This window comes from Nomascus leucogenys, chromosome 21, assembly GCF_006542625.1.
Source record: "Nomascus leucogenys isolate Asia chromosome 21, Asia_NLE_v1, whole genome shotgun sequence".
In the NCBI taxonomy this organism is placed as follows: domain Eukaryota; kingdom Metazoa; phylum Chordata; class Mammalia; order Primates; family Hylobatidae; genus Nomascus; species Nomascus leucogenys.
In genome coordinates, this window is record NC_044401.1 from 77936978 (window position 1) to 77962048 (window position 25071).

General features: G+C 42.2%; 1 protein-coding gene across 19 annotated transcripts in view; it reads left to right on the forward strand.

Moving 5' to 3' along the window:
• CADPS (calcium dependent secretion activator) overlaps nt 1-25071 on the forward strand; it is a 478648-nt gene that overhangs the window by 278153 nt on the left and 175424 nt on the right. For all 19 annotated transcript variants that reach the window (XM_030801932.1, XM_030801936.1, XM_030801937.1 and 16 more), the window contains exons 7-8: nt 4208-4319; nt 11665-11804. In XM_030801932.1, the coding sequence (XP_030657792.1) occupies nt 4208-4319; nt 11665-11804 (252 nt within the window). The remainder of the gene's footprint in view (nt 1-4207; nt 4320-11664; nt 11805-25071) is intronic.

The window sequence follows — 25071 nt, forward strand, 5'->3', positions numbered from 1 at the left end:
TCTCGCTCTGTCACCCAAGCTGGAGTACAGTGGCGTGATCATAGCTCACTGTAACCTCAAAGTCCTGGGGTCAAAGTGATCTTTAGGCCTCGGCCTCCCAAGTAGCTAGGACTTCAGGCATGCACCACCATGTGCAGCTAATTATTTTACTTTGTTTTTTTGGAGAAAAAATAAAAAGCCTGGGTCTTTCTATGTTGCCCAGGCTACTCTCAAATTCCTGGCCTCCAAAAGCACGAGGATTACAGGAGTGAGGCCCCACACCCAGCCATGCAAAGAGATTAATAGTACACTTAATCATAAGTAAATTAATGGTCACATTTTTTGCCAGTGTTGCTAATCACTAATAATGCTTATTACTGATAATTTTTACAATAATAGCAGCAATAGCTTTAAAATGAGATTTTGGGTTCTGGTCCAACTTGGTCATAATTCCCTGGAATAAAATAGGCAAGATCTTTGAGTGTCTCCTCAGTTTTCTCATCTGTGAAATGGCAATGATAATAGCTATGTTACCATTCATCTGTGTAGTAGAAAGGGCAGTGTCAATCTTGCTTCCTTTACACAGGGTCAGTTACTTAGTAAGTGCTTGATAAATATGTGTTGGGTAGAAGCCACAAAGGATACAAAAGTACAGCAAGATAAGGGGAGTGATTTCTAGTGTTCTATAGTACTACAGGGTGAATATCGTTAACAATAATTAATAGCATATTTTCAAATAGTAGAGAGGATTTTGAATGTTCCCAACACATACAAAAAATGATAAATATTTGAGGTGATGGATATGCTTATTACTCTGACTTGATTATTGCACATTGTATACATGTAGCAAAATAGCACTCTGGGCCAGGTGTGGTGGCTTATGCCTGTAATCCTAGCACTTTGGGAGGCCAAGGTGAGTGGATCACTTGAGGTTAGGAGTTCACAACCAGCCTGGCTAACATGGTGAAACCCCGTCTCTACTAAAAATACAAAAAAATTAGCTGGGCACGGTGGCAGGCACCTGTAATCCCAGCTACTTGGGAGGCTGAGGCAGGAGAATCAATTGTACCCGGGAGGCAGAGGTTGCAGTGAGCCAAGATCACACCACTGCACTCCAGCCTGGGCAACAGAGCAAGACTCTGTCAAAAAAAAAAAAAAATAGCACTCTGTACCCCATTGTATTAGGGTTCTCCAGAGGGACAAAACTAACAGGATATGTGTGTGCGTGTGTGTGTGTGTGTATATACACATATATATAAAAAGGGGAGTTTATTAAGTATTAACTTACACCATCACAAGGTCCCACAATAGGCTGTCTGCAAGCTGAGGAGCAAGAAGAGCCAGTCTGAGTCCCAAAGCTGAAGAACTTGGAGTCCGATGTTTGAGGGCAAGAAGCATCCAGCATGGGAGAAAGATGTAGGCTGCTGGGAGGCTAGGCCAGTCCTTCCTCTTCACGTTTTTCTGCCTGCTTTGTATTCACTGGAAGCTGATTAGATTGTGCCCACCAGATTAAGGGTGGATCTGCCTTCCCCAGCCCACTGACTCAAATATTAATCTCTTTTGGCAACATCCACACAGACACACCCAGGATTAGTACTTTGTATCCTTCAATCCAATCAAGTTGACACTCAGTATTAACCATCATACCTATAAATATGTATGATTATTACATGTCATCTAATCATTAAATAAATAAATATAAATAGATAAGCAGTAATCACTATTACTAGAATACATCTCCTTACCTTGGGAAGGGAAAGTAGCCAAAATTTGTTGGGTTCTCAACCTGTTCCAAACTTGCAGCTGTTTGTTCTTTACAACTAGTCTGTGAAATTAGCTTATTTTATAGCTGAGGAAATTGACAGGGACATTAATTCCTTGCCCCAAATTTCATAGTTTGCAAGTGACTAAGCCAGGATTTGAACTAAAGATATCTTGTTCAAAACCTTTGCCATTGCTAAGACAAAGGTTTCCCTATCTCGGGGTGTTGCTGCAGTTGCTGACAACCACTTAGGAACTTCTATCTGTACCTCAGACGTTTTGCTGATGTGTTTGAAACCTGTCACTTTTTGTCCTAACTCATGGCCTCCTCCATGTTCTGTCTCTACTATGACTGTTGTGCTTTCTCAGTGGTTTCATGCACTGAGATCCCCATGGTTCTGGTTTCCCCTCATCTCAATTTTTCTGGTCGTCTTTTGTCAACTCTCACTAGATTCCCTGTGTCTCTGAGCTAATAGGATTTATTTGATTGGAGGCAACACTGAGACTAGGACGCAGTTTTCCATAATTTACAAAAGAAGAATACAAACAGCCAACAAACAGGGTAAAATGTTCAAGCCCACTAGTAGTCAAGAAAATATCCATGAGAACAACAATGATAAAATAGGCCAGAAGAAAAAGTAAATAATGATACTCAGAACAAGCAAGAAGGAAGCCCTGTGATTTGCATTCTCATTCCCAAATGGTGGCAGGATAGTCACTGCCTTTGTGGAAAGCATTTTGGGAACAGGCATCTCAAGCCTTGAAAGTGTGCATTGAGGAGCACAGCTCTTGCAACAGTGTAAGATCTCTAAATTTTTGTTGATGAAAGAAGAAATGATCTCCTAGCTAGGTCTGTATCCCAAGGAAACAATCAGAGATGAAATCAAAAATTAATACCTAACTCCTAGCTACTCAGGAGACTGAGGTGGAAGGATTGCTTGAGCCCGGGAGTTCAAGACCAGCTTGGACAACAGAGTCAGACCCCCACCTCAAAAAACAAAACAAATTAATGTTCAATTCTATTTCAATAATAGAACAATGGCTAAATAAATTATGGTACATATAGAAAATGTAATATTATAGAACCATTAAAAATCATAATGAGCATTTTAAAGTATGGAAGTTGGTCATTGTATAAGGTAAAATGAAAAACTTCTCTAAATGAAATTGTATCTATGCTGTTTTCTAGTTCTGTAAAAGACATTATATTTGGCATCATTCATTTATTCAACCAATATTTGTTAAGTTCCTTCTATATGTCCAGCACTGTGCTAAGTTCTGGGTATGCAACATAAAAACACAGTCTCTGTGCTCATGGAGCTTACAGAATATTAGGGGATTCTGCTATAAAACAATGACACAAATCAATAATTTAAATCCAGTGATTGCTAAGATGCAAAATTAAATAGTATGCTAAAGAGAGGTTAATACCAGAACCCAGTTTAGATTGGGAGATCAAGGGACAGTGGTTTTAAGCTGAGCTCCAAAGAGGTAGCCCAGTGAATGGGTGGGGAGAAACATTGCCAACAGAAGAACCATACATGTAACAGGCCTGAGATGGCAGAGTCAGGAGGCTTGTGAGATTGGAGCAGATGAATGGCAGTCCATAGGTAGGGGTCCAGATTGCCCCCTGAGTGCAATGGAACAGTTGCCATGGACCTGGGGCTCAATGCAATCCAGTTAACACTTCTGGAAGATCGCTCTGCTTGCAGGCACAGAATGGATAGAGATGAATTCTCTGTAAGAATAATAATGAGTGTATGAAGAGGCTGCATTTGAAGGGCACATCAAGGGCTCATGTGAGCCATACCTGGTGCTCTACCCAGATTTTGGGTAAGCCAGGCTCCCGTGTGTGGAAAACTGAGACTCAGATATCCACAAACTGTGAGCAGGGAATGGCATTTTCCACACCCTCATCCTTCTCCCTTCCAATCTCTCTTCGACCTTAACAGGGTGGAGCTCCATAATCTCCCTATTCAACTCATGTTTGAATGCCAATGAAAATGGGGCTCCCCACCTCCCCACCACTACTGCTGAAGTCTCATTTGAAAGTCAGGTGTTGGCTTGAACCAAATGAAGCTCCATCCCAAGATCTACAACTGCAGTTTCCACGAATGAGGAAGTCAAAGGATGCAATGAAATATTAGTGATTTCCCTGGAATAGTTTGTAGATACAGCAAATGCATGGGAACAAGTTCTCACCAACATGAGTTTATGCTAATTTCAAGTCATTCCTTATAGTGCTGTGTGAAGACCATGGCAACTTTCTGAGCATCTGTCTTGCATTTGCCTAACAAGTTAATTAACACTTTTGTTACTCTGGCAGCTTTGAAGGGGAGGAGAAGAGGATGTGACAGCTAATGCTGCCTTGGGTTAACCCTGCATTCACCTGACCTGGGAACAATGGAATAGTTTAGACTCATCAAGGCAGATATGTCTACAATGACCTCTTTGATTCTGTCTGCAGCTGGGGCACCCAGGGTGACTTCTCCACAACCCACGCACTGCCAGCTGTGAAGGTGAAGCTGTTCACAGAGAGCACAGGCGTCCTGGCCTTGGAGGACAAGGAGCTCGGGCGGGTAAGCACTTCCCATCCCAAGGGGAACTCCAGAGAGAAGATTTCCCCAGCTAGGTCTCCAGTGCACAGGTCACCAAGAGGCAGCAGTGCCAAGTGCTGAGAGGCTCAGTTTTGAACTTTAAATCCTGGACTCTACTCTACATTGGCTAGGTGACCTTAAGCAAGTTCCCTCAACCTCTCTGAGCCTCAGATTCTCTTCTACAAAGCTGGGCTAACAAGAATGTGCCCTACAGGAGATAGAGCAGGAGTTCTCAATACTATCAGACCCAAACATCCTTTAGAGTTAAGATTTGTAATGTCTTTTACTGTCTTAAAGTGGAATTCTTAGATGATTTAACTGCCTACCCACCTGACAATGTTAAAGTCAACACAATGACATAAGAGAGAAATGAAAGGAAGTAAATTAATAATAAAAAACCTCAACATGTACATACTCAAAGATCTAATAGAGGAGTGCTTTGCTTGCTCCCATATGAAGCGTCACTGTGAAGGTGACAGCTACAAAATCCACTGTGGGGTGTGGAGGTATGCCGTACTGGTGACTCCTAAGCCTGAGCATCAGTAAACCGATTTACTGACATGTTAAGCAATACTTGTAAAGTTTCCTTGATTTCCTTAGAAATGTGCCAAAAAGACTTTGATTTGAAATGTAAGACAAGAGTTAAGATGTCCACGTAGTTCATTATAAACAGATTTTTTCACCTCCACCAATATCCCATGGGAATATTCAAAAGTCAGATGGGATGCAGGAAGATGCCTCACTAGGGAGCATCATCTCATTCCTTGCAGGATGTTTAGCATCCCTGGACCCACCCACTCAATGCCAACAGGGACTGGCACCAATTATTTTGTCAATCAAAACATCATTAAAATTTCTGAGACATCCCTGAGAGGTGGTACCAACCCCCTTGAAAACCACTGAGATAATAGTGAAATTTCTGTTTGCATCTGAACCATTGACTCTGCACCAAGAAGCCAGTAATATTTTCACAAGTTGATTTTGCCAGTAACCCCACCTGCTTATGGTAAAATCTGAACTCGTTTAATTTGGCTTCTGCTCACCTCTTCACCCCCATCTGCTGCCACATTCCTCCCCGCCTACTATACCCCAGCATCATTGGCCAAATTTCAATCCCTCATATATACCAAATTCTCTCTCTCCTCAGGGGACTTTCTATCTGTTGTCGTCTCCCCACCTCCCAACCCTTCAAAAAGCATAAATGCCTTCTCTGCATAAATGCCACCTCCTTGGAGAGTCCTTTCCTGACAGCTCAGTCCCCTTCATTTGCTATCTCAGCTCCTTGTTCATATACACTACTAAAGTGATCACCAATGAGAGAAAGAAACAGAATTGACAGACATTCAGGCTTCTGTCTGCCCCACTGGACTGTAAAATCTCCATGGAGATAGAAACCTAAACTATTTTGTTTACTACCTTATACCCAGAGCCCAACACATAGACTTTCAATAAATTTTATTTCAGCCAGGCGCTGTGGCTCGCGCCTGTAATCCCAGCACGTTAGGAGGCTGAGGCGGGCGGATCACCTGAGGTCAGGAGTTCGAGACCAGCCTGGCCAATGAGATGGTGAAACCCCATCTCTACTAAAAATACCAAAAAAATTAGCCGGGCATGGTGGCAGGCACCTGTAATTCTAGCTACTCAGGAGGCTGAGGCAGGAGAATCACTTGAACCCGGGAGGCAGAAGTTGCAGTGAGCCGAGATCGCTCCGTTGCACTCCAGCCTGAGCAACAGGAGTGAAACTCTGTCTCAAAAATAATAATAATAAAATAAATAAATAAATAAATATAAATTTTATTTCATTCTGGTTTAATGTATAATCACTCCTGAAAGCTACATGATCTCAGCCCAGAGAATCTCTCTGAGCCTCTGATATAACAGCTATAGCATAATGAGAGACCACCCCAGACAAGCGCACAGGCACACACACCTAACAATGCCAGCAGGAATTCATCTCCTGTGCTTCCTTTTTTCCTTCCTTTCTTTCACCCATTTTTCCAATCTGGCTTTCATCTACAGAATCAACCTGGAGTCATATTACTACAGCATAGACCACAGGTGGAGGAAAAACAAAAAGTAAATAAAGCTAACAGCAAAAACAAAAAACAGTGTCCCTACCCAGTAAAGTGGGAGGAGAGGGGATGATGAAAGAAAAGACAAGGTTTAGCTGTTTTCTTTGAGAAACAATACTCATTTCTGTCCCTAGGGAAAGAGAGACACACATAGAGTGGAGGAATTATCCTGCCTTTCATTTTTCTTCAAATTTCTCCTTTTCCAAGAAGGCAGATGTTAAGAATCCTGAGTCTCAGAGACCCTGAATATTAGTGTTAGAAGGAACAAGTGTAACTGACCAGCCCAGGATGCTCAACCTGGGTCCACAATGAGTCTCCAAAGACCCAGGATCCAGGATGCCCTGGAATTTTTTTTTTTTTTTTTTTTTTTTTTTTTTTTTTTTTAGCTGGAGTCTCTCTCTGTTGCCCAAGCTGGAGTACAGTGGCATGATCTTGGCTTGCTGCAACCTCCACCTCCCAGGTTCATGTGATTCTCATGCCTCAGCCTCCCAAGTAGCTGGGATTACAGGTGCATACCACCACATCTGGCTAATTTTTGTATTTTTAGTAGAGACAGGGTTTTACCATGTTGGTCAGGTTGGTCTGAACTGCTAACCTGAAGTGATCCGCCAGCCTCGGCCTCCCAAAGTGCTAGGATTACAGGCATGAGCTACTGCACCCAGCCTGGAAATAGTTTACAAATGTGTTTGTGCCTGGGCCTGTATGCATTTTTCCGGACTGGCTACCAAAGCATTCACCGACTTCTCAAAGCCATTTCTACTCAGAAAAGTTAAGGCCACTGACTTATTGAAATCCTTTGTTTTATAGATGAGAAAACTTGCTCCCATAGAAAGCAGGAGACTTCTCCAGAGCCATCCAGCCAGTCAGGGGCCCATGCATGGGCCAGGCCACTGTCCCAAAGACTTTGTGCACAGCCCCTCAGTGCTCTCTCAAGACAACCCTACTGAGGCAGCCACAGTCATCACCTCTCTTGTACAGAAGAGCATGCTGAGGCCCAGAGGGTTCAGTTACTTCAGGAATCATGTTGCCTCATCTCCAGGGCTGTTTGCACTACACTATGTTGTCCATACACAAAAATAAAACCCTGGGCTCTGCTGTGGTGGTGAAGACCATGGGCTTGCCACAGCCCCACACACACTCATTTCATAATGATTCATTCTCTTCTTCAGGCCCCTCATACATCCCCCCAGATGCTAGTTTGCCCCTCCTTTGTGCCAAAGAAACTTTCTGCCAGTTGCAGTGGAGCTGGCCTGCCTGGCCCTTGTGCTGGCTGGATACCCTCTGCTGGCAGCTTCTTCATGGGCAGCAGCTGGGTGACCTAAGAGTGCAGTGAAGCCACACTTGGACCTCACGAGAGGGTGTTTCTATGCTCTAATTCTTCCCACACTTAGCAGACCCATGTTTAGAATCCTGGTGTTACATTTATTCATTCAACCACTTTTTGGTTTGTTTCTTTAGGGTTATGTTTTGTTTTTAATAACCTTTTTAATTAAAAAAATTCCTGCACATTGTGAAAACAAGTTAAAATTGATATATAGTGAAAAGTGATTTTTCTCTTCTATCTCACCCTAGTATCCCTTCCCAGAGAAAGATTTTGTTTTCAGTTTATTGTTATCCTTCCGCCGAATAGTCTCTGCATCTACAAACGTAGCATACATAAGCACATATGTATATATTCCCCCTCTTTTAAAAAAAGCACAATTGGAAGCTACTATATACACACTTCTCTACATGGTGCCTGAAATCATTATATGTGGTGATTAGTTTTCATATGACCCTAGACTGACCTGTCTCCTTTTTACATAGCTACATTATATTCCATTATGTAGGTATATTTTATTTAATAAATCCTCTATGGATGAATTTTTAGATTATTTCATCTTTGGCTATATAAACAATGCTTCAGTGAATAGCCTTGAATTCATTTCTTTGTATATTTGTGGATATCTATAGAATAAATTTTCAAAAAATATTTTGCTGACTGAAATTTGAAATTTGACAGATACTGCCAAATTGTCCCCTAAAGTGCATGCACCAATTGATCCTTCCACAAAAGGCATAAGAGAGTGCCTGTTTTCCTGCATCCTTCCCAACCCTGCAATATTATAGGATTGTAGGCCTGCTGTGTCCAATCATTTGTGCTGTGTACAGAGCAAATAGGAATAATGACAGGTAAAAACCCTTAACCTCACAAAGCATAAGGGACACAGACATAAAAACAGAAATTACAGTGCAATGTGGGAAGTCTTCCACTAGGAAAAAAAAAAAACAAAAAAAACACACCTGGAAATGAAGCACCTAGCAAGAAGGCAGAATCTGGTCATCCAGTCTGAGGGGCAGGGATTCTTTCCTGGGGTATGCAAGAGGTACTGAGAGAGATATAGGCTAAGTCGAGGAGGGGATCCGTCAGGTAAAGGCTGAGGGTAAAGCAGCCGCCTAGCAGGCCCTGCCTGTGTGCCCAGGCAACTAGGAGAAGCCACGGCTGGCTGGAGTGCAGCTACTTCAGGGGGTGGGTCGTGGCGGCCACATCAGCATCCCCACATCAAAGCACAGCACACATGGTCCTCGGCTGAATTGACAAAGTGCTTGATTAGCAGCCTGGAATGTCCAGATGAGGTGTCTGGTCTGCTTGGGACTCATGTGCACCCAGAAGGACCCTCATAATTCAGCAGTACTGACACATACAAATGAGTCATCAGCCTGTCAGACGCATGGCAGTGTGGGGGCAAAGACAGAAGAGAGCTGTGGTCACTTCATCTCTCCATCCACCCTGGCAAAGAGGTCTCCCCAGCAAGCAGTTGCACGGGGGAAGAAGTCTTTGTGGCACAGCCGGTAATGAGCTGCGGCTATTGCGTCACGAATGGACACCATATTGCCAGTGGGAAGCACGCCCAGAATCCATATGGCGAAAGGCCTGTTAATGAGCTCCGGGTGCCCAGAGCACTGCTCCCTCTGTGATTTTGCCAAACAGGCAGGAGCAGACAGAAGCCCAGGGCCTTTCTTACTTACTGCGGTTCTGGCCCTGGATGGGGTGTCTCTTACTAGCACCTCCCTTTCTGGCTTCCCAGCACATCTCACCCCTACCTCTGTTAGGCCAGACCAGCTCAGGGTGGAGGGTCAGCTTCACTGAGATCAGCAGCTCCCACAAAGTGTCAGGCCTCGGGATGTGGCACATGACACAGGGTGACGTGTAAGAACAGGCAGTTCCCGGAGAAAAGGGAGAGGTCTCCACAAGCCAGCAGTGCCCTATCTCACTCAGTTCCTCCCAGCATCTGTCCTGTGACATGTTGTAGTTCTGTGGTGCCAGTTAAGTGAATTTATACATTTTATGCTGGAGCTCTAACGAAATCAACCTTTACAAAATAAACAAGTGACCTCAGAAGATAACTGCACAAAAGCTCTGATTAGGAGGTAGTACTAGCAATGCAAGCCTGGCAAACAAGAACATGGTGGAGCCAACACCTGACCTACTGGCAAACACTCTGTCACTCATATCATGAGATAAAAACAATGCCAATGTAATCAGATGGGACAAGATGTCAGTCAAGACATGATGAAATTATTTAGAAGACAACTCAAACTATGGATTTATAACCAATGTCATCAACAATATACCTTGTCCTAAAAAGATGTGGTATCTTAAAGATAGCTAATAATACCGCAGCCACCACAATTAGCAAGTTATTCCAAAATGTAGATTTTTAAATCTTTAGCCCATCTTTGATTTGTGTATATTTTATGATATATGTGATAAGGTAATATACTAATACAAAGTAAACTTATGTAATATAAAATGTTAACATACAGATACTGGGCTAATTGCTCAAAAACATTGTACTAAAATAGGGCATGATCGAAAAACATTGACAGCCTCTGTTCTGAAAAATCAGGCTTTTCTGTATTTCAATCATGTCATAAAACTTTGGAAAGACTTGAAATTTGTGGTTAGCAACAATGTGTATTTCATCAGAGACAGGGAACTTAATGAAGAAAAAGGGTCAGGCCCAGAAAGAGAAGGGCTGAGAAATCAGCATAAATGAAGCACATCTAAGTGGGCTGATTTTTTTTTTCTGCCATGGCCTCCTCCTCCTCCTCTCAGCAGTCTTGTTTCACAATCACACAGGAAGCCATATGTGTCTACCCTTCAAGCATGGGCCAAGCTTGCATGACTAGTGAAGCTGATACATCATCTAGAAGGCCAGAGTGTCCACCCGTGAGACCCTGAGCCCCTCACGGCCACCTCCAGAGGTGAAAGAAGCCCAGGAAAGGGGCCTGCCATCCCTGTACCTAGAGAAAATAAATACTTTGAAAACAGCCACAACAACGTGCCACAAACCAGGGCATGCTGCCATCACAGAAGCAAATCTTAGCAAGCCCAGCTTTTGTTGTGCCTATATTTAGTTCGTGTTCCCTTAGTTTCAAGGATTTTCCAAATATTCAATTCCTCCCTAAATGCATATTCCCCAGATCCCATGTGGCTCCTGAGAACTCTGTGATCACAAAGTGAAAAAGTGGATTTAGTGAGTTACTCACTTCCTGTTTCACTCTCAGAATTCCAGACAATAAGAATGGATGCAGAAGACCAAATCAAACTGCCATCTCTGAAGCACACTGGTGAAAGGCATTTCCTAAGAAATGATCCTTCTTCAAGTCATGTGTGCTTTCCTCCATGCCAGGGCAAAGTTGGATGTTGTGTGATAAGACTTCCAGGCCAGGTGAAATCAGGTTGAAAGGTGTAACTCCAAGCAAGTCCCTTTCCTTCCCTGAGTCTCAAATTTCTCATCCATCTAATAAGGTTCCTTCCATTTTCCCCTGGGGGCCTTGAGGAATTTCTCCTCTTGAAAAGTGAAAGAAATCCTAAAGAATGGAGAGAAAGAGTGGACTAAAAGGGCTCTCTAATACATAAGCATATTTCTTCCTTTTATGCATCCATCTTCTTATACAAAGATGTAGAGAATAATGTGTGGACAATATTCTCCATTTTGGGTTTGTTTAGTACGTCTGAACATTAGAAAAGTCAAAGCAGAATCACAGAAATCATGATTTTCATGACAGAACCAATATAGAATTACAGAAATCTTTACTTTTACAAAATTAGCCAGGAAGGATCAAAAGAATGTGTTTCTATCCCCAGGCATGGCTGCTCCACAGTGGGAATTGTTCAAGTCACTCCACTACTCAGAATCAAAGTTTCTAATCAATAAAAACATCATGGCGCTTCTCTTTTCTAGCTGCTTGTCCTTTTTCCCCTACAGGTTATTCTCCATCCCACCCCGAACAGCCCCAAACAGTCAGAGTGGCACAAAATGACAGTCTCCAAAAACTGCCCCGACCAAGATCTCAAAATCAAACTTGCTGTCCGAATGGATAAGCCTCAAAACATGAAGCATTCTGGGTAAGTGTTTCTTCCCCAACTAGCAGCTTCGGACACACGTCTGTTCATTTCTCAAAACGAAAACAGAAACAAACACAAGATCTTCAGAGAACTATGTAGAAGGAAATATAAAGAATTCATATTAAAATATTTGACTTTGATATTTACTGTAAACTTCCTCAATTCTTAGGATGACTGTTTTTGCATTTTTGCTGTCAAAATAGAAAAGTGTCCTTCTCTTTCTCTAATAGGGTTTCTAGGACAATTCAAAACTTTCTTAGCAGCATGCTAGATGATTCTAGTTTGGAGAGATCTTATAGGCTCCGCATACCTTGTTGGAGGCAACCAGATCCTTCAAACTCTGCATATGACTCACTTGCACCTCAATCAGCAACCCACATCTTTGAGGCGTGAGCAGCAGGGAGAGGCCAGCTTCAATCAACTCACATTTAATATATTTTAGTATTTAGTGCAGCATTTAAATGAATGAGAAAAAGTAGAAAATTTGTGATCATCTTGGTTTTCTTAAGGTTTGAGAAAAATGACCAATTAATTTCAAGTAAAGCAAAAAGAATAGGAAAGATGCCGTATTTTTTTTTTTTTACAGATAAAACCAGTGATTTTTCTAGAAAATGTTTGTTGGTGACTGAGTATATGCTGAGCTATGACCTATTAAACTGAATCACATGGATCTCGTTATCTCAGAAAACATGATAATCATGTAACTCTGAAAAGGGAAAGTTTAGTAGAAGGGAATGGAGTGTTTGGCGGGTATTCTGCAGGTACACTGCCAACTGGCTATCATTCTGCTTAGCCCCTCTGGGCCCTAGAGAGATCTCGTTAATTCTTTTTTGGGTGTATGTGTACCGATGATAAAGCTCAAAGTACTAAAAGTGCCATTAAAAATGAGGGTTACGGCTGGGCACAGTGGCTTACGCCTGTAATCCCAGCACTTTGGGAGGCCGAGGCAGGAGGATCACCTGAGGTCAGGAGTTTGAGACCAGCCTGACCAACATGGTGAAACTCCATCTCTACTAAAAATACAAAAAAATTAGCTGGGCATGGTGGTGGGCACCTGTAATCCTAGCTATTCAGGAGGCTGAGGCAGGAGAATCGCTTGAACTCGGGAGGCAGAGGTTGCTGTGAGCCTAGATTGCACCATTGCACTCCAGCCTGGCAAGAGAATGAGACTCCATCTCAAAAAAAAAAAGAAGAGGGTTGGTTAGATGTACTAGAGGGTTGAGGAATTCACAAACCCAATTTCAGGGCCTAGCCGTGATTAAGACAGGTTTAAACAGAAGCCCACACGAAGTCCAGGAAGGTGTGACCAGGACAGGAATTGAACTTCCCAGTAGATGAGCAGACCACAGCAGCATGCAGTCAGACAGTAAAGAACAGTAGCCTAGCCATGGTGCCTCAGAGTTCTAGGAATTGAAAAAAGCCCAAGGTTCCAGAGAAAAACAAAGAGCTACCAGTCAGGGCACCAGAGAGCTTCAGGTATGAAGGGTTCCTGAGGAAGCAAAGGTCACCTGTGAGCTGGAGGCCAGTGACTCAACCCAAGGTTTGGTCTGGATTTAGAGAATTTGCTTTGCATTGTCTTGAAGCCAAATTATTCCAAGCCTGAGCTGGGATTGTGGCAAAGCTCTTCTGCCTGGGGTGTGAAAAAGCCATAGGAGCATGTGCAGGGCCCTAAGTACACACTCAGTCCTTTGTCAAGTGTCCAGGATGAAGTACAACCAGATTTTCTTCGATTAAATTAGAATGCCATGAAACACTGCTGAGGTCTACTGTTCTTCCTTCTTATCATGCTCCTGGTATATATTCTGGCAATATTCGTGGAATTTCTCCCTAATATGTCTTCCCCCTCTGTGATGAACATCCTACTTTGAAGACAAAGGGGTTGATAATTTAATTAGGTTTCTGTAGTACACAAGAAAAGATCTGCATCTTTAGCAAAATCCTGCCTCATAAATACTCCATAAATATTTGCTAAAGGAACCAGCACATGAGTGAGCAGAACAGACAGAGAGAGAGAGAGACAGAGAGACAAAGAGGATAGGGCAGGTCAAAGAGAGAAAATAGAGAACAGAATATGAATGAATGTATCTGTCCTCTAAACTGCTTTTTTTTTTTTAACTTCCTTTAAAAAAACGATCAGTGCTTCAACCTACATTCGAGTTCCCTCTGAAGCACTGTACTAGGAGTTTTATTGTGTCACTTATTCTCCACAGCAACCACTTGACACAGGTATTATTTTCCCTGTTGGATGAATTCCCATTTCCCACATTCTCTTCATTCACTCTGCTGGAAACTGAACTAACTGATTTGGATTGGGGAATTTTTATGTTGATTTGTTTGTAAAATTATTAACATATTTCAGGCTACCTTGACCCTACAGATGACAGAAGAAATATGTAGCTCACTTCTGATGGGTTTCATAGCTACTTCATATTGCTAGACTTCCATTTTAAAATTACCCCTGCCAGGAGATACACCAAGAGAGCTTAAAATAGCTCTGAAAAGTGAACGGTGAATGCCTTAATAACACCATCAGACCCAATGTGGCCTAAATCAGGGGTGAGCAACCTTAGTTGCCTAAGGGACTATTCAGAGAAAATAAAAATATTTATGGAGTACATTTTTTTCCCATTTAAACTTAAAATAGTTTTACTGAGCCCAGTTGTGTAAAGGAGGATAGAAATATGAGAGCAATGTCACAGCTTAGAAAATGGGAGAAAAAAAGGAAAAGAAAAAATTTTTTTAAGACAGGGTGGGGCTCTGTCACCCAGGCTGGAGTGCAGCAGTGTGGTCTCTGCTCACTGCAGCCTCTGCCTCCCAGGCTCAAGCCATCCTCCCTCGTCAGCCGCCCAAATAGCTGGGACCACAGGTGTGCACCAACACACCCAGCTAATTTTTGTACTTTTGGTAGAGATGAGGTTTTGCCAGGTTGGCCAGGCTGGTCTCAAACTCCTGGACTCAAGCAATCTGCCTGCCTTGGCTTCCCAAAGCTCTGGGATTACAGGCATGAGCCACCACACCCAGCTGAAAAAGGAATCTTTAAGAAGCATAGCTGAGGTTATAAATTGTTCCCATGTTAAGGTTTTTTCTAACATAAAAGGAACATAAGAATCACTGGGAATGATGAATATTGGTGTGCACTGTGGTTCTTTGAATGAGCCACTAGGCCATTCAGAATAATTTTATTGAATAGAAGTGTGTCAATGGGAAAAATCAACACTGCTTCTTGACCTTAAAATGTTAGTATCTGGGCATATTTGAGAATCAGCAATTCCTAGATGCCTTTCTAATTTTCATCTTTTATATCCGTATGGTGTTTTCAAGTTCAGGAAGTGCATTCACATCCATTCTCTCATTTTATCACTGAAACCGCCTCACAAGGATTAGGTATTATCATTCTCCCATCTTAATAAATGCCCTCCCCTTCACCCAGATACCCAGACCAAAAACCTTGAAGTAATCATTGACATTTTTCTTTCTCATCCACCATCAATTTTTGTTTTACTTTTTGAGACAGGGTCTTGCTCTGTTACCCAGACTGGAGTGCAAAGGTGCAATCCTAGCTTACTGCAGCCTTGACCTCCTGGGCTCAGGCAGTCCTCCCACCTCAGCCTCCCAAGTAGCTGGGACTACAGCCATGTACCACCACGCCCAGCTAAGTTTTTTCTAAAAAAATTTGTAGAGATGGGATCTCACTATGTTGCCTTGGCTGGTCTCGAACTCTTAGCCTCAAGCAATCCTCCCACCTCAGCCTCTCAAAGGGCTGGGATTACAGGCATGAACCACCAACCCTGGCCATCATCAAATTCTTTTCACTCCATGTTCAAGATAAATCTAGAATTCAACCCTTCATCCCTGCCTCCATCTCACCATTGGCTTCCAAGCCGCCATTGCTGCTCCCCTTCAGTTGCTGCTCCTGCCTCATAAGCAGTTCCCTGCTTCTGCCCCTGCCTCCTAGTAGTCTATTTCCTACCGTGAAGCAATTTTTTAAAAAAACGCAAGTCAGATCCTGCCACTCGAATGCAGGAAAACCTCCAATGATTCCCCATCTCATTCAGAGTAAAAGCCAATGTTGTTACCATGACTACGAGACCCTATGTACCTGGTCTTGATCGCTGTTCCAGCCACACTTGCCTCCTTGCTCTTCCTCCCAGGCACAAAGTACATCCCCATGTCAAGACCCTTGTCCCGGCTGTTTCCCTTCCCTTTCACCCAGATCTCCAACATTTCTGTACCTTATCAGAAAGCCTTACTTGGCCCCCCTGTGTCCTCCCTCTCTCCTTACTCTGTTTTGTTTTCACCAGAGCTCTTATCATTCATATCATATACTTCTTTATTTACTAGTTTGTTGTCTGTCTTCCCCACTAGGCTGTGAGTTCCTTGTCAGAAGGGAAATTTGTTTCCTTTTTTCATAGGACCTTCATACAGAGACTGACATGTAGCAAAAGTCCAGTGAATTATTTATTGCTTAGATGAATAAGTGAATAAATGAACCCCCATTTACACTTAGAGAAATTGGAGCTTAAAGTGGTTAAAAGAGGCCGGGTGCGGTGGCTCACGCTTGTAACCCCAGCACTTTGGGAGGCCGAGGCGGGCGGATCATGAGGTCAGGAGATCGAGACCACGGTGAAACCCCGTCTCTACTAAAAATACAAAAAATTAGCTGGGCGTGGTGGCGGGCGCCTGTAGTCCCAGCTACTTGGACAGGCTGAGGCAGGAGAAAGGCATGAACCCGGGAGGCGGAGCTTGCAGTGAGCCGAGATTGCACCACTGCACTCCAGCCTGGGCGACAGAGCGAGACTCCGTCTCAAAAAATAATAAAAAATAAAAATAAAAAATAAAGTGGTTAAAAGACATGCCCAAGTCAGAGTAAACATTAGAGCTGGGTCCAGAGTTACTGCTTTCAATCCAACCTTAACTGAGGACCTGAAGCTTGACTAAAATAGAGAGCTCCTCATGACTCCACATTTAATTCATTCAGTGAACCACAGTCCACCAACCGGGAGTAATTTGCAGCAATTCTGATTTTCCTTTTATATTTTAACAAACTTCAAAAGGAATACAGTTTGTAACACTTGGCTATCTTCTTAAAATCTCTTTTCCCCTTCCATTTCTGTAGCTGTGCCACTGTTCTAGACCTCTTGTTCTTCAAACTCATCACACTTCTCTCCTCCTTATAGGTCTCCAAGACACCACGCTTTTTGGCACAGGCTCTAAAACCAGGGTACTGGACTAGACTAATCAAATATCTTTAGTGTTTCATTTTATCTCCCTTGTTGACTTCTTATCTATAAATGTCAATTAGATCAAGTCAGTTTATAGTGTTGTTCAAATAATCTATATCCTTACTGATTTTCATTTATTTAGAGGAAGCTCTCAAGCTCTTACTAGAATTTTAAATTTGTTTCTCCTTGTAGTTCTGTCTAGTTTTGCTTCATATATTCTGAAGCTTTGTTATTAGATGCAGAAGCATTTAAGATTGTTATGTCTTTTTTTTTTTTTTTTTTTTGAGACAGAGTCTCGCTCTGTCACCCAGGCTGGAGTGCAGTGGCATGATCTCGGCTCACTGCAAGCTCTGCCTCCCAGGTTCACTCCATTCTCCTGCCTCAGCCTCCCAAGCAGCTGGGACTACAGCTGCCCGCCACCATGCCCAGCTAATTTTTTGTATTTTTAGTAGAGACAGGGTTTCACCCTGCTAGCCAGAATTGTCTCGATCTCCTGACCTCATGATCCGCCTGCCTCAGCCTCCCAAAGTGCTGGGATGACAGGCATGAGCCACCATGCCTGGCTGTTATGTCTTCTTGATTGACTTACTCCTTTTTCATTATGAAATAATCTTCTTGATCCCCAGCAATATTCTTCGTAAATATAAATGCAATTTACTTCGTATGACAGTGATATAGCCCCTCCAGCTTTTTTTGTAAAAAAAAAAAAAAAGTGTTAGCATGGTAAATTTTTTTTTCTATGTTTTTATTTTTAACCTATTCGTGTCTTTAAAAAGTGCATTTCTTATAGGCAGCATAGAATGAGGTCTAACTTTTTAACTCAAATTTGAAGATCCTTGCCTTTTAGTTGAGATATTTAGCCTATTTACAGTTAATGTTATTATTGATAGGTTTAAACTTATTTTGTTGTTTGTCATCCTTCCTTTTTATTTTCTGTTTGTCCTATCTGATCTTTGTTCCCTTTTTCCTATTTTTCTGCCTTCTTTGGAATTAGCTGAATATCTTTGTGATTCTACTTTGTCTTCTTTATTGTATTATTATCCCTAAATGCCAATTAGATCAAATTGCCTAGAATGCAATTCTTGCCACAACCACTTACCAGCTGTAGGCAAGTTTCTTAACCCCTCTGGACTTCATTTTGTTCAACGTGAAACAGAAATAACAACAGTGTTTTTCTTATAGGGTTGTTGTGAGGACTAAATGAGCTAATATATGTACAGTATTTAGAACAAGGTCTGATACATGGTTAATAGCTACAGCTATAGAAGAGTTATTGTTGTTAGTGGTGTTGGTTGTAATCATCATTGTTATTTGTTTTCATCTATTCTTTGTAGTTTTTCCCAGCCCATGCTTCTTCTTGCTGGGCTGCTATAAGATAGCTGAGGTACCTGGAGTCTCCCTGCTCTCCATCTTCTCCTTCACACCCAAGAAGAGGACAAAAACATCCCTGTAGGAATCATGGTTCTTGTCTCACTGTGACTTCTGTTCTTATAAGAAATTCTTATGAAGAATTTCTGACAAGGAGGAATAAGTTCAAGAGACCTATTGTACGATATGGTGACTATGATTAATAACAATACATTGTATACTTGAAAATTCCAAGAGTAGATATTTAATAAAGAGAGCCATGTTACTAATTCATATTAAATTCACAAATATCATATGAGAGAAGACTGTCTAATTTTTTTTTCAAATGAAAAGTTACAAGCATGGCCATGGGTGCTACCCTGCCAAGTCGTCCCAGAGCAGAGGGACACTGAGGCCAGGGGGGTCTTCCAAGATTCAGCAATTTGGGGGGATTCCTGGAACTAAAGTTGAACACAGATGAATCTTCCTCTTCTTTTTTTAATCCTTTGTAGCTCACTCACTGGCCTCTCATATAACTAAAATGTCCCCAGTGAATAACAGGGATGTCAGTGACCCAGTAGCAAGAATTTTACAAAAATAACAAGAGAGGATACATTCAGATCATGATGCAAAATATGGCCTGGAGCTCCAAACCCAGACATGTGTACCTCACTTTCCTTCCCAGCAGATGTGCACCCAAAAATATTTACTCTTTCTACCAGGACTGCTTTTTTTTTTTTTTTTTTGACAGCGTCTTGCTCTGTCACCCAGGCTGAAGTGCAGTGGCATGATCTCAGCTCACTGCAGCCTCCGCTTCCAGGTTCAACTGATTCTCGTACCTCAGCCTCCCAAGTAGCTGGGACTACAGACGCATACCACCGTGCCCAGCTAATTTTTTTTTCTTCAGTAGAGATGGGGCTTCACCATGTTGGCCAGGCTGCTCTCAATCTCCTAACCTCAACTGATCTGTGCACCTCAGCCTCCCAAAGTGCTAGGAGTACAGGTGTGAGCCACCATGAGGACTGCTGTTTTTACTACTATAAATAGTAGCACACATAACAACAACAACAATAATACTTATCCAGCCCTTACCACATGCCAGTGAGCATGCAAAGCGCTTGACACATATCACCGCCATGAGTTCTCACAGGAACTCTATAAACTAACTGTTATGTTATCCCCATCTTACAGCTAAGGAAGCTGAGGCACAGGGCAGCTAAGCCAAAGGAAAGTTAATGACAGGGCCAGAATTCCCATTTAGGTGTTTATCCTTTAGTCTGAGATATAACCACTGGTCTAAACTGCCACTGACTACATTAGAATACTGCTTTATCTATTGGTAAATCCAGATTTGCACATACCCGGACAGCTTGAAGACAGAGAGTTCAGGGCCACTAATGCCCACACAAATAGATCTGCCTGTAGTGTGAGGAGCTAGGAGGGAAGCCACCTGTATGTCTGCCATAACAGAACTTCCATCTGCTCCAGGTACTGTGCATCCTATTTAATGAGCATGTTTCCACCCAAGAAAACGCAGAGCCGGAGCTGACTAGACAGAAACAGTACATCTCAGCCCTCAGTTTTTCTTGGTTTTGACACCTTCTGGTATGTGCCAAATTAGCAATAAATTCTGAGGAAAACCTCAGAGGGAAAGCCCCTCCCTCAAGCAGACTTTCCAAAGGAAAATTGTTACTTTTTCCCTGATCCCACCAGCTTTCCCATTCAGAAGGCTTTAACCAGAAATCCCCTCTGTTCAATTAGAATCGTGACTCATGTTCGTACTTCAAAAAAAGAAACCAAAGTTTGTCATCTAGAAGGGAGGAGGAAGAGTGTGAAGAAGAGGGTGCTTTCGAGTTAGGCTGTTCTGAGTTTAATTTCTGGCTGTGTCCTTCATCAGCTGTGGAACCTGGGAAAGTTACTTAAACTTTCTCAGCCTCAGCTCCCTCAATTGTAAAATAGGAATAATAGTATATAATGATACAGGTAATAGCAAGTATTTACTTTAAGCTAGCTATTGTTCTAAGCACTTTATATTTCTACTTTAATCCTCACAACCCTTGAGGTAGGTACTATTATAATATTATCCCCATTGTATAGATGAGAAAACTGAAGTAGAGATAACTCTAGTAATTTATTTGCCCAAGGTTGCACATGAATCTGGGTAACATATCTCCAGATTTAAGCTCTTAACTCCTCCAGATGAGTGTAATAAATTCACATAAAGTGCCTGGCACAGCACAGAAAACTTGTAACACTTCACTGAGTAGTAGCTATTGTTTTTATTATGAAGAAATAGTTAATGATTCAATATGAATTACACTCTATGGGTTCTATGAACTTCTTTTTCTACTTTTATTCTCATGTCTTATGATTATATACACAATAGATGTTGTAGCTGTATTCATTGTTGCAAATCTCTTTCTATGGATGCAAAGTAAAGGGAAATGGTTAGTAGCTGCCAGATATAATTCCAGAAAAGTGTGAGGCTGTTACAATCTTGCTAGTCATTACTAAAAAAACTACAAAATTTCTTGCCCACTTTCTGAATTTGATCTTTTACGTCATCTACTTCCCTATGTACCTAAGTCCAAGATTTCCTTTCACATATTTAAGTTATTGTTTGCTGCTAAGATGATACATTTTCCTCTGCCCATAGAGAGATTTTGTAATAAAGCTGACATTTATTGTGCATCTACTTCCTGACATGCCTCATGCTTATACTTCACAAGCACTGTCTCATTTAATCCTCACAACAGACCTGTGAGTTAGGAACCCTTACTGACCTGTCTTGCAGAGCACCAAGAGGTCAAACATCTTGACCAACATTTCACAGTAACTGGTAGAACTAGAACTGGAAGATTATACTCTTAACTGTTACAAGCCAATAATCTCTCTCCTTAGCCCTGGCTGAACCTCCCTCTTATGTCTATTTACTGCATGAAAACATTAATATGTTATTTTAAGCACTGATCAGGACAGCTAGATGATCTATGTAACCCCAGAACTGTTTGTGCTGGCCTCATCAGCAGCACAAGGCTGATAAACTTATCAGTCATCCGGTCAATGCTCCCTGCCTCCGCTTTAGTCCAGCCATCACCTCTCTTGCCTGAGCCCCTGTGACCAGCTCTTCACTAATCTCTTTGCTTTCTCTCTTGCCCCCATTCCTCCTACAGTGTATTCTCTATCCAACAGCCAGTGAGATCTTAAATAGAAATATGATTGTGTCACCCCTCCCCTGCTCTTAAAAACCTTCCATAGTTTCCCATTCATATTTAGAATAAGCATACTGGCGATCTGATTTACCCATTTAAGAGGTCAGTCCAGCTACCGTGGGATGAATGGAGCATAGTGACGAGAGGGAAAGTAGGGAGGCCAGTTAGCGGACTCCTGTCATGGTCCAGGTGGTGTTGATGGTGACTTGACTGGGGAGTTGCAGTGGGGATGGAGTTAGATGGGATACATTTGGGAAGGAAAGCTTGAAGAACTTGGCAATGGATTACATGTTTTTATGCAGTGTTTTAAAATCTCATCAGAAATCTTTAGAAAGATCGCTCTGATCTCTCAAGAGCATGGCACTTAAAACCAACTGAACTACAACAAATGTCTATTGACCAGTTACCATATATCAGGAACTGATAGGAATTCAGAAAGAAGAACATGGTTCTATGCTAGGTATTTAGAAAGCAGGGTCAGGGCTCCTTCCCTCCAGAAACTCACAGTTCAATAGGAACAATAAATATAACCACAAATAAATTAAAGCTGTGTGATAATTGTAACAGCAGAATTATCTACAAGGCCTAGGAGATGATGACATCAAAGTAAAGGTTCAAACTGAGGGAGAATATGGGTTTTCCCATGAGGAGCAGGGAGAAGGCATCCCAGGCAGCATAGGTTGTACCAAGTTACAGAGGTGTGAATTTTTATGGTATGGTCAGGAATTACAGATACACAACGTAGATAATACAATGTGCAGAAGCCAAGTCAAGGGGGTAAGCAGAGATGGAAAATTAAAAGTTTTTTAGGCTAGGTCAAGATGCTGGACTTTGCCCCTATAGGCTAATGTTTTCCCAAGTGCATTCATGCCACTGATAGTACACAAGATGGTTTTAATGATATGTAGACCAGCACGGATCAAATACAATTGGCCTACCCTATCCACAAGTTCTACATCTGAGAAATCAACCAACAATGGATGGGAAATATGTGGGGGGAGAAAAACAATGAAAAATAAAAATACCATAATAAAAAAATAATGTGAATAAAAAATAACACAGTAGAGCAAGTATTTACATAGTATTTACATTGTACAAAGTATTTTTTTTTTTTTTTTTTTTTTTTTTGAGATGGAGTCTCGCTCTGTCGCCCAGGCTGGAGTGCAGTGGTGCAATCTCGGCTCACTGCAAGCTCCGCCTCCCGGGTTCACGCCATTCTCCTGCCTCAGCCCCTCTGAGTAGCTGGGACTACAGGCACCCCCCACCACGCCTGGCTAATTTTTTGTATTTTTAGTAGAGACGGGGTTTCACCGTGGTCTCGATCTCCTGACCTCGTGATCCGCCCGTCTCGGCCTCCCAAAGTGCTGGGATTACAAGCGTGAGCCGCTGCGCCCGGCCTGTACAAAGTATTATAGGTACTCTAGGGATGATTTAATGTATATGGGAGGGGCCAGGCGAGGTGTCTCACACCTGTAATCCCAGCACTTTGGGAGGCCGAGGTAGGCAGATCACCTGAGGTCAAGAGTTCGAGACCAGCCTAGTCAACATGGTGAAACCCCCTTTCTACTAAAAATACAAAAATTAGCCGGATATGGTGGTGCACATCTGTAATCGTAGCTACTCAGGAGGCTGAGGCAGGAGAATCGCTTGAACCCAGGAGGTGGAGGTTGCAGTGAGCTGAAATCGTGCCATTGCACTCCAGCCTGGGTGACGGAGTGCGACTCCATCTCAAAGAAAGAAAAAAAAAGTATATGTGAGGATGTGCTTAGGTTATATGCAAATACTACACCACTTTATGTAAGGGTGGTGGATTTTGGTGTCTGTGGATTTTGGTGTCTGCAGGGGTCCTGGAACCAATTCCCTGTAGATACTGAGGGACAAGTGTAATCATTTATGTATTTTAATGTGTGCTACATAATGTATAATTGGTATATCAAGCCTATAATATAGTTTACTTTTCAAAATAAATTTATTCATGTTAAGTAAGTTAATTTAAAGAAAAATATCAAGTAAATCATAGAATAGGTGAACAGATTTGGGACCAATGATGAAAATGAAATGTAAGAGGCCAAAGTTTGAGGCACTTTTCATATAAATGTTGGGGGGAGGGAGGAGGCACTGAAGGAATTTTAGCATGGAAAAGGCATGATAAGATTTGCAGGTGGTAAGCTCTGTCTCACTTCCAGGAATAGGACGAAAATCATTCTCATGTCCCTGAAACCAATTAAGAGGTTCCTCTATAATTGTCCATGGAAGCAAAAAATGTGGGTGGGGACTGAAATAGTGGAAGTGGGAAGAGGGAAGACGGAGCCGTGAGGAACTCCCCAGGAGGTAAAAACTCAACTGCACTTGGTGACTGAGGAATAAGGATGAGGAAACAGAAGGACCCAGGATGACTCCTGGGTTTCTGGCTTGAAGGTCTGAATAGATTTTGGCTGCCAGCCACTCTTAACGGCCCCTGAAATTTGTCAGGCAGGAAAAATTGTAATTAGGTGCATTCTTCATTATGTTCAAAAGCAGAAATTCTGTGTGATTTGAGGTGAAGTAAGGATTTGGAAGTTTTCCAGTGGGTGTTGATGGCAGTAAACAGGTAAAGCCAGTTTTAGAACTTAGTATTTGAATGTATTTCGGTATGACCAGATCTCTCCTTTCTTAGTTGGATAGAGCCTGAAAAATGCCAGCCTCGATTCCTAGATCAGTGCCAGTTCAATATGTAACAATCCACAATGCAGATAGGATAATACAAGAATTGATTAGTAATATTGACCTTAGGTTAGGCGCGGTGATTCATGCCTGTAATCCCAGCACTTTGGGAGGCCAAGGCGGGTGGATCAACTGAGGTTGGGAGTTCGAGACCAGCCTGACCAACATGGTGAAACCCCATCTCTACTAAAAATACAAAGTTAGCCAGGCATGGTGGCACATGCTTGTAATCCCAGCTCCTTGGGAGGCTGAGGCAGGAGAATCACTTGAACCCAGGAGGAGGAGGTTGTGGTGAGCTGAGATCATACCATTGCACTCCAGCCTGGGCAACAAGACTGAAACTCTGTCTCAAAAAAAAAACAGTAATATTTACCTTAACATATCCAGACAGCTTTGAGCTCTGCCTCTGTAGTTCTCAACCCTCCTTTTTATTTTATTTTTCTATATAAAAAATTAATTTCTTTCAATGGAAGAGCTTTTCGATAAGGAGGAAGGAAGTGGGGAGAACTTCCTATGTTGACTTGGAACTTCCTCCCTGTAATGTACCTGCATTCTTCCCTGTAATACACCTGCAATAAAGCAAAAGAAAACAAGGGAAGGTTTTCCTGAATGAAACTTGACAAGATGCAAAAGAGTTGTGAGATTTAGCACCCTCTTTTTTCTTTCCTGTGCAGTGTCTTTCAGGAGTTCCCCTACCTAAAAGACTTTTAGCACATACACAAATTAAATTGCAGCGTCACATTTTCCAAGGTGCTTTCTGGAATCAGTCAAGGAGTCTAAGTC